General features: G+C 33.3%; 1 protein-coding gene across 1 annotated transcript; it reads right to left on the bottom strand.

Annotated features, from left to right (window-relative positions):
* Window positions 1-300: 300 nt before the first annotated feature.
* LOC113872926 (homocysteine S-methyltransferase 3-like) lies at window positions 301-4,079 on the bottom strand. The gene is made up of 7 exons (XM_027510816.1): window positions 3,903-4,079; window positions 2,679-2,735; window positions 2,312-2,538; window positions 1,834-1,963; window positions 1,457-1,660; window positions 952-1,023; window positions 301-566 (listed from the first exon to the last, which is right to left on the bottom strand). The coding sequence occupies exons 1-7, from the start codon at window positions 4,077-4,079 to the stop codon at window positions 414-416; spliced, it is 1,020 nt and encodes a 339-aa protein (XP_027366617.1). The 3' UTR covers window positions 301-413.
* Between the last annotated feature and the right edge of the window lie 5,489 nt (window positions 4,080-9,568).

Below are 9,568 nucleotides of genomic sequence, written 5' to 3'. Positions count from 1 at the left end.
GTTTTTTATTAGTTTTGATGCTCAATCATTTTGTAGAACTCCTATCACTCAACCGATTTTAGAACATCATGAGCTTTTTCTAACCGGTCCCCGTGAATATTCATTGAAAATCAAAAGCATACCCATTATTACTAGTTGCACCGATCATGACATATGCATGTTACACGTGCGACACACTTGCATTCGTATCCTCGCGTATCAAACCTACTTATCGATTTTGACCTTCATGATACTTACTTTTTTAACTATTATATTTTAATATATTTTTTTTAAAATTCTCTGTTATATCCTTGTGCAAAAGTAAGTGCATGCCAGCCATATAAGAAAGTGGATGCATGACTGAAGAAAACTAGCCACTTCCTCCAGGTTACTGTCATTTCTTCCATTACAGATAGTTCAACAGTTATATTCATTTATTTGTCTTGAAGTTTTCCGCATATTGCCTCCGCTATGCCTCTGATAGTATTGGGAGTAGTCCTACAGCAGCCTCCAAAGAGGGAAGCCCCAGCATCATGCCAGTTGCCTATGTAGGGGACAAAATCATTCTCTGCTATCCCACTTGATTTCTGCAGGATAATTTCAGATTATCAATCTGATTTTATATCTTAAATATATGGATTCATACATGTCTGAATTGTGCTAGTACATAGCATGTTGTGATTTCACAAAAGAGACTTCTGCCACATTACTAAGGAGGCAAGTGTTAAAAGAATGTATGCATGTTAATTTGTTTTCAGTAACTGCACTCAGATTATATTTTGAAAAATTCTTTACGAATTATAGACTGTCCATTATAAGTCATGGCATGGGAAGTGGAACATACAATCTGAGGTTCAGCTATATTTAAATTGTTGAAGAGGTATCATATATTATAATCACAACTAGATTGCAGTTGGTTGAACTTGAACATAAACAAGCTGGAGCCATGTAAAGAGAGAAGCAGGAACTCACCACCCATTGGTTGCTCTCAGCAATATAAGTCTCCCCACTGTTGGGATATACTAGTACTGGTTTACTTGTTGCCTGCAATTTAAAAAGAGAGTGTCAAATTGTGTGCTGCTATTGGACAAAATACAGAAAGATTGTTATTAGCATCCTCGTTTGACAATATTTTACAAGGTCCTGACACTAGTTAAAAATACAATCAATACAACATGTATAATAGTTCCAATTACTTGAAAAACCAAATGTTTTCATTTCATTAAATACTTTTTAGTTTTGTTTCTGTAACTAGTATCATAAGAACACTCGTTATCGTTAACATTCTCCCTGTTTATATTGAAGACTAAGCTAATTGATAGTGTAATAGCGATATATGAAATTAGGAATCTAGGAACCATGATACCAAAACCATTTACATGGCCACCAGTTATTTGTCTTAAGTTATTCAAAATAAATTTAGAAAATTAGAACATTTTAGTAGAGACGAGCACAGGGTATTATACAAAAGTCACACCTTTGTAATGGATGAAATTAATCCGTGAATAAATCTAGGAGCAGTACAGTTGACTCCAACTGCAACGACTTGTCTGCATGAATCAGCTATTGAAGCACACTCAAAGATAGAATCACCACTAACCACTTTGGTTTCATCCTTACAAGTAAAAGAAAACCATGCAGGAGTTTCTATGCCTTCTTCCGCAAGAAGTTCAGCATAAGCCTACATTAAATTGCAACAGAAATTAATAACATTGCTCAAAATCAAGGGGAAACCAGGTTCCAACTTCCTGTGGTGTTAGCAAATGATAATTCATACAGCATTATGCACTCAGGATATTACAGAATCCAACAGATGCACCAACATAAAAAGCAACATGAATCAATAGTTAGTACCTTTGCCTCCAGCTTATTTGGAATTGTTTCAAAGGCAATTAAGTCCGCACCCACATCAACAAGAATCTTTATCCTTTCCCTGTGAAAATCTTTCAGTGTCTGGACAGTAACTGCATCACCATAGTCCCCTCTGTGAAGAGAGACAATCAGTTAATATAGACTCAAATTCAGAAGACAAAGAACTTCAAATAAATGCAAAGCATCCATGCCCTGAGGCTTATTCTATAACATTTGGATCCATCTTTCCAGCAACAAAGCATATTGTTAAGAGGTTCCAATACTGGTAATAACATCTCTAAAACTTGCATCACATTATAATTCTCATCTTAAATTCATATATAACACTACAAGTAGTAAAGTATGTTTGCAATTCAGTAGTTGGTAAAAGATTATGGTGCAAAACAGCGAGTATTAATTGAAACCAATGAAAATCCCAACTTTGTTGACTATTTTAATATAATTGGTCATATTCACTCACATATATTCAGAACCATCTGCCAAATATGCTCCATAACTTCCCACAGAAGCTGCAATTAAAATGGGACGTCTTCTATATCTTTCATCCCGCATAAAGTCAGAAAAATCTTTGGTACACCTATCATAATAAATTTCTCGAGCCTCACGTGCAATCTCCACACTTTTTCTAAGCAAAATTTCACCTTCTTCTCTAGCGATCCCTTTGGCCTCAAAGCCCTGAATAGTGGCCTGCATCCCAACTCCAGAAAGAGTCAAAATTTATAACAAAAATATTAATAATAATTATGTTAAATGATAGGTTGCTACAACTTATCCACATGATTAAGGTTGTGGATTTGTGGGGTGAAAACAGTTCAAATGATAATTACCTGATAAGATGCTGTTATTATTATGTTTGCTCCTGCATCAAGGTAATCTAGGTGAACCTGTTACACGTTCAGCAAATTCAATTAAATGAAATGAACAGTTGTGACTTGTTCATAAAGTACATAAATACTTTGTAATGGCTCTATTAAATTTCTTTTTCTCACTCTTTTCTTCTTTCTTTGTATATGAGTGCACGTCATAGGTTTTGTAATCAAAAGCTGTATGATTGATCATATATATCCAAACATGTCAACTTGATCTACAAGATAAGGTTCTCCCAATTAAAGTAACGTTTCTCCTATTACAAGAAAGTCTAGTTCTTATCAAGAACAAAGCAAACAAATTACTTAAATATTATATACAACAAACCAGTTTCGGGTTGTTTCATCATTTCCTTTTATTAAAGTAATTTATATCAACAATTATATATAAACACGATACTTAGAGTGAAATATATAAACATAAATTGTTCAGTTAATTTTAAACTAAATATCAACCATAAGAATGCTACTTTTAAAATTATTACTATCTGTATTCCTATTTTATCGACTAAAAAATTACACAAACTAATAAATCTAAATAACTTTTAATAATTATTTAATAAACTTATTACTTTACTCCATATTAATATTTTCTAGTTTTAAATTATTCAATTAATATAAATATTTTATTTATCTTAATTTTTTATATAAAAAAATTCAATATATATATATATATGCCCGCCATGAATGCCTCACACGTAACACTAGAATCCATGGCGTACTAACGCGTGGACAACAGAACTTGCCACGTATGCTATTTAGACTTTTTTTATCCTTTCCCGTCGCATAATTTTATTTCCTGTTTATCAAAGCTAATCTAGAAATGCATAACCAATCAAACCCAAAACATCAAACGGATATTATTTTTTTTTTTTAAAAAGTTGTTGAATAGAATCTCCGACCACCGTTGAATCAAATTAAATTGCTATTAGCTATGATAAGCTATTAATTAATTAATAGGCACAAAGAATTTATGTTGAGAGTTTTACTTTGTATTTGCTTTTAAATATAGGAAAATCTTACTCTCAAAAAGCTTGAAAGTAAGTATTTAAAAATATCTTAAAAATAAAAAATATATATAATTGGAGAAATTATGTTCAGAGTTAATATTTTGTATATTCATGAATTTGCATTAAAACGAAACGGAGAAAAAGGAAAAGAAAGAAAGAGTAAAAAATGAGGTACCCTTCGAACTAGATGTGGAGAGCTAATAAGGCACTTGGCACTCCAAAGGGGGTCGTTGAGGTCTGCCCCATGGCGCTCAAGTTCAGTCGCAAAACCACCGTCAATGACGGCGTAGCCACCGCACTTGTCAACAAAATCCTTCATAAACGACGACGTTTCCTTCCCTTCTAACCCCATATTTTGAATTTGAACAATAAAAGAGAGTTTTCAGGTTTTAGTTGGATGATGGTGAAGTTGCCAACTTATATAGCATGGATTCTATTTCGCGATTACAGAGGAAGAGTATTTATGAAATTACTACTATGACCCTAACAAAGGTACAGTACGCACACTTACACAACACACTTTAATGTACTTTTCTTTTAACTTAATGTGTTTGTTTGTCACTCTCATTTTTTAAAATTATTAATTTGATTAGTGACGAAGAAAATGATGCTTAGTTGAAAATAAAATTTTTATATAAAACCGTCAATAGATATATTCTTTTTTATATATTTATTACAAGCATTATTTTTATGAATTATCACAAAAGTTTAAAAATATGTTTCCCTGTTATGCCTAAAGAGCGTTCGAGACTTAAGTTTCTCAATGCATATGATTTTGATATCTTGTCGGCTAATATTATATAGCAAATGTTATCGTTCTGGTATATTATTTCTTTTGTTGGCAGTGTCTATTATGGAAAATAATGGAAGCAAATTATCGTTTGTTATTTGTTTAGGTTCAAATGACTTAAAGAATACGTTGGGATGCAATCCACAGGAAAAAAAGAGAACAACACATCAATTTTTGAACGTTGGTGAAGCACTATATAATGTAAGCCAAATACGCACTTGAAAACTATAATGAGACATTTGTTTGGTCATGTTTGTGATGTAGAGTGAGGTATAATAGATGGCCACATCCCATATGAGTGAGCTATGCTATTTTTGTCTGCAAATAATGCCCATTTGGTTATCTCTAGGATCGGTCCCACCACAAAAAAAGAGTACTTATCTTAGGGAAATCGAACATATTCTTTGTGCTAGCTAGGTGCCAACTCCAGATGGTTCTTTTATATACCTTCGTATTAAATATACCTCGAAAGTCCCTTTCCAACATAAAGCATCATTTTAATTAGGGTATCCTTATTTTAAGGACTAAGGAGAGCCAAATGGTAAGATTGATATAAACAACGCCAACTAACAACTATTTAACTAACGTAAATTAAAGGATGGAAATTTTATTAACCGGAAAATGGGTGCAAACTTCAGTGTATGGGTTTTGTTGTAATAGACGTAGGGTGTAGATTGGTTTCGTATGAGCTACTTAAGGATAAGCAAAGACGCAAATCTATGGGGCTGGCATTAAACTCTTAAAAACTAGTGAACATATTTTTTATAATATATTCTTTATTATTAACTAAGATTTATTTAAAATTACAACAAAAATTTATTAAACAAATCCCAGGTCTTATTCTGTGCCGTGTAGGAACGTCCAAAGATGAAATTGAAAGATGTCTAAACGTTAGCATTAGTCAGCTTCATCACCAATTTCCAAAGCCTTGTTAGTGATGTTATCTCACTTCACTAGTGTATACCCACCTGGCCACTAGGTTCACTTCATCCAAATAATTACCACTTTTCCAATAACCGGTACAAATTTCCGACTTAATTTTTTTCAAAAAAAGTAACATTAATGTTTAAGTCTAATTTAATAATCCGAAAAATTAGTATATATTATGAAAAAAAAAAAACCTAATGATAAGAGTATTTATGATATTTTATCTTTTTAATATAATTAATATTTATTAAAAATATTAATTGAAAATGCTTAAATTCAAATATTAAAAAATTGGTGAAATTAATCTGTGGTTTGAGGGTACTGTGTAATTGGGATATATTCCAAAAGAAAAACGAAGATTGCAGGTAAGCACACATTGGTTGCTTTTGGAAAAATTTCTCCAGTGAAGTGATTATTGAACCTCTCCACTAAAACAGTCCAGATCAATCTGTTCCTTTCCATTAAGCTAAAGCTAAAGAATGACACAGGCATATGGAGAATGACGTGTATTTTTATCTACCCAAGTGTTGGGACCACTGTATCTTAAAAAGGAATAAAATTTAACATTTATTTTCTCCCTCATAATTATTGATTAAGGATGAGTTTATAACGCAACTTAATTAAATAACATTTATTTAATAATTTTTTATGGGATTTTATTTTATTTTAAAAACTTGTGAAAACTCTAAACTCTTTCTATAATTTTTAAAAATGTCTCCTAAAGTGAACTGATTTGATTTCTTTATTTTTTTTATAAAACTAATCTAAACAATAACATTTAAATTATGTGTTATTTATAGAAATAGAAATATGACTTTTTTGCTCCGCTAGGGTTTCCAAGACTTTTTCTTGGGTGAGGCGCCACTTTAGATCTAAGGAGCTCTGCTAGGGTTTCCTTTACTCTTAGTCCTCTCTGAGCTTCCTCCTTGTGCCTCCACGCTTCTGGCGGCTTTCTAGTGACTCCGTCAAGGAGTTTCTCTTCCTAATACTTTGATCTTCCCTGGAAATCTATTAATGGACCATGCTACAATAGAAAAATGCTCTTCTAAAGAGCAAGACCTGTTGCGACGAAATACGAAAAAGATGAAAGTTTCTACTGATCCTTCCTCTGAAGTTCTCCTATCGCTCATGAAAGATGTTGGCCAAGCTCATATGCAAGAGGAAGGTCCTAGTGTCAACTTCTCCCCCCAGGTGTTACCTAAACTTGATTCTCCTCCTCTGATGTCTTATAAAGATCCAGTCTTAGGGCAAAAAGATTTTGATCTGGTATTTCGTGATGATGAAATTGTTAAGTCAGTCTTAGAAGATTTAAATATGCATGTTGAATCTAATGATAATGAATCTGTTAAGGATGATAACCATTCTTTATGCCCAGAGTTAAATATTGCTCTAGAAGATTACGAAATGTGGTGCTCCCCTTGGTCCTCAACCTTTATTGTTAAGCTATTGGGTAAAACTGTGAGCTTTAATTTTCTTAATCAAAAGCTGGGAAACATTTGGGGTAAAAATGGTCCTCTAAAAATCTTAGACCTAAATAACGATTTTTTATGGTAAAATTTAATAATATGGAAGACTATAAACATGCTCTTTTTGAGGGGCGGTGGTTAATCCTTGATCACTATCTGTTAGTTCAGCGATGGAGATCGCTATTTAGACCTAAGGATCATAATCTTAAGAAAATTGCTGCTTGGATTAGAATACCTGACCTTCCCTTAGAACTCTATAATGACAAGTTTCTATGGCAAGTAGGATCCTGCTTAGGTACAATGCTAAAAGTTAATTCCCATACTTCTCTAGTTTCTAGGGGAAGATTTGCTAGGATATGTATTTAGCTTGACTTAAGAAAGAAGCTAATCCCTTCCTTCAAAGTTTTAGGGCAGTAATTTAGAATTGAATACAAGGGTCTTCACCTCATTTGTTTTAATTGCGGGAGATATGGGCACAGACAGGAATCCTGCCCTGAACATCTTAGTCCTAAAAATGAATGTTATACATCTGACCCTATACCTATAGATATCTCCCTTAGTAGAACAAAGTAGTGAATCAATTTTACAAGAATCATCTCCTGTAGAAAGGTCCCAAGAGTCTGCTGAAGGCAATCTATCCAATGAACAGGGAAAGTATGGTCCATGGATGCTTGTTAAAAAACTTGTTAGGAACAATCTAGAGTCATGGGAAATCCCAATCAAATTTCGAAACGGAAAGGCTGCCCTCTAAGATCCAGATTTAATATTTTAGATATCTCTCCTCCTGAGCATGATCAGGAAAATTTTTCCCAATTTCTAAATTTTGCTAGTCTTTCTAAGAAACCATCTCCTATTGATTTGAGTCAAATTGACTCAGCTGGTCCTCAGCCCTCTAAGAAAACCCTGTATGAAGATAATTCTAATTTCCATCCTGAAAAACCCTTAAAGGCTAAGGTTAGACATAAGCCAGAAATAAGCATCATTGAGAAAAGGGACAACATCTCCCTTAATAATGATAATTCTTCCTCTCTTAGTATACAAGCTTTGGGAAAGTCTAATCAAGAAGAAAAGGAAGTTTTTATATTAATGAAAAGGCTAGAACAAGAGCTTGCTCATAAAGCTAGGGATGGATCTATTCAAGATTTGTTAGCTATGAATCTTGGAAGGGTGGAAGAAGGTTTGGCTAACTTTGCACCTAAACTCCCTGACAGTTCTTCAGTTCATGCTCCTTCAATGGATATTGATTCCTCTATTATTAATAATGAGCTAATCAGAGATGAGCTAAGGCCTCAGCATCTTAGAGATGCTACTGATTAATTTTCTCTATTTTTTTATGAATTATCTTTTTTGGAATTGTAGAGGAGCGAGGGGGGTAAGACTTTCTCCCGACTTATTAATGACCTTATTAAGATTCACAACTTAGATTTTTTAGCTTTATTTGAACCTAGAATTTCTGCTGCTAAAACTGATATGGTTATTAATAAATTTAATCTAGATAGTATTAGTAAGGTGGATGCTATAGGTTTCTTTGGAGGAATATGGTGTTGTTGGAACACTAGAAAAATGAAGGTTGATGTGTTGGAAAAGAATAATTTTTTTTATCCATCTTAAAATCAGTAATAGGCAGAATTGTTGGATTCTATCTGCTGTATATATTAGCCCTCAAGAAGGGCTTAGGTCTGAATGCTGGGAACACCTTGTTGATTTTAGTTCTAGGACTCATTATCCCTGGTGCATTGCTGGGGATTTTAATTCTATTCTCTTTGAGACAGAGAAAGTTGGAGGTAGACCTGTTAATTTAAATTTGATGAATAATTTTGCTTATTGTCTTAATAAATGTGGTCTCTAGGATTTGGGGTTTAAGGGTAATCCCTTTACCTGACAAAGGGGTAATATTAAGGAACGAATTGATAGAGTTGTGGCTAATGATGCTTGGAGGGCTTTATTTCAAAATAGCTCTCTCATTCACCTCCATATTCTTAAGTCTGATCATGTGGCTTTATGGTTGAGAATTAAAAGTAGGCATAATAGTGTGTCCTAATCTAAACCCTTTAAATTTTTGACTCCTTGGTTTCGCATGAGGACTTCAATGTTCAAGTTAAAAATTCTTGGTTGGAATCCAGGTCTTGGATTGAAAATGTGAATAATTTCACTAACAGTATTTCTAATTGGAATGTTATTATTTTTGGAAATATTTTTAATAGGAAGAGAAGACTATTAAATAGGATTAGAGGTATTCATTGTAAATTAGCTTATCAAGATAACCCCTATCTTTCCAAGCTCATGCAGTCCCTTTGGTTAGAATACCGGCAAACTTTGGATCATGAGGAAATGTTTTGGCTTCATCACTATAAATCCAATTGGCTAAAGTTAGGTGACAGAAATAATAAGTTTTTTCTTAATGCTATTATGATTCGTAGATAACAAAATCAAATTCTTACACTTAAAGATGATAATAATATTATGGAATTTGATCCTCGAAAACTCCAAAGTCTTACTGTGAGCTACTTTAAGCAGATTTACTCTGATCCCTGCCTTGACAGTGTCCCCTTCAGCACTGTTTCTAAGTTTCCTTCCCTCAGGGAGTCTGATACCTTTATCATCAATTATAATATCTCTTTAGCAGAAATTAAAGCAGCTCTTTTCAGCATAGGGGAT

This window comes from Abrus precatorius, unplaced genomic scaffold (genome assembly GCF_003935025.1).
Source record: "Abrus precatorius isolate BTA unplaced genomic scaffold, Abrus_2018 Scaffold7, whole genome shotgun sequence".
Classification (NCBI taxonomy): domain Eukaryota; kingdom Viridiplantae; phylum Streptophyta; class Magnoliopsida; order Fabales; family Fabaceae; genus Abrus; species Abrus precatorius.
Note: the sequence above shows the minus strand (reverse complement) of the source record. Positions and strands in the feature narration are given on the sequence as shown.

What these genes read in the sequence shown, in the direction of transcription:
- LOC113872926 (XM_027510816.1), bottom strand. Translation starts at nt 4,079, where the DNA reads ATGGGGTTAGAAGGGAAGGAAACGTCGTCGTTTATGAAGGATTTTGTT. An exon ending in CTCCACATCTAGTTCGAAGG is followed by an intron (nt 2,736 to 3,902) that starts GTACCTCATTTT and finishes AACGTGTAACAG; the next exon opens with GTTCACCTAGATTACCTTGA. An exon ending in CTGAGAGCAACCAATGGGTG is followed by an intron (nt 567 to 951) that starts GTGAGTTCCTGC and finishes ATTATCCTGCAG; the next exon opens with AAATCAAGTGGGATAGCAGA.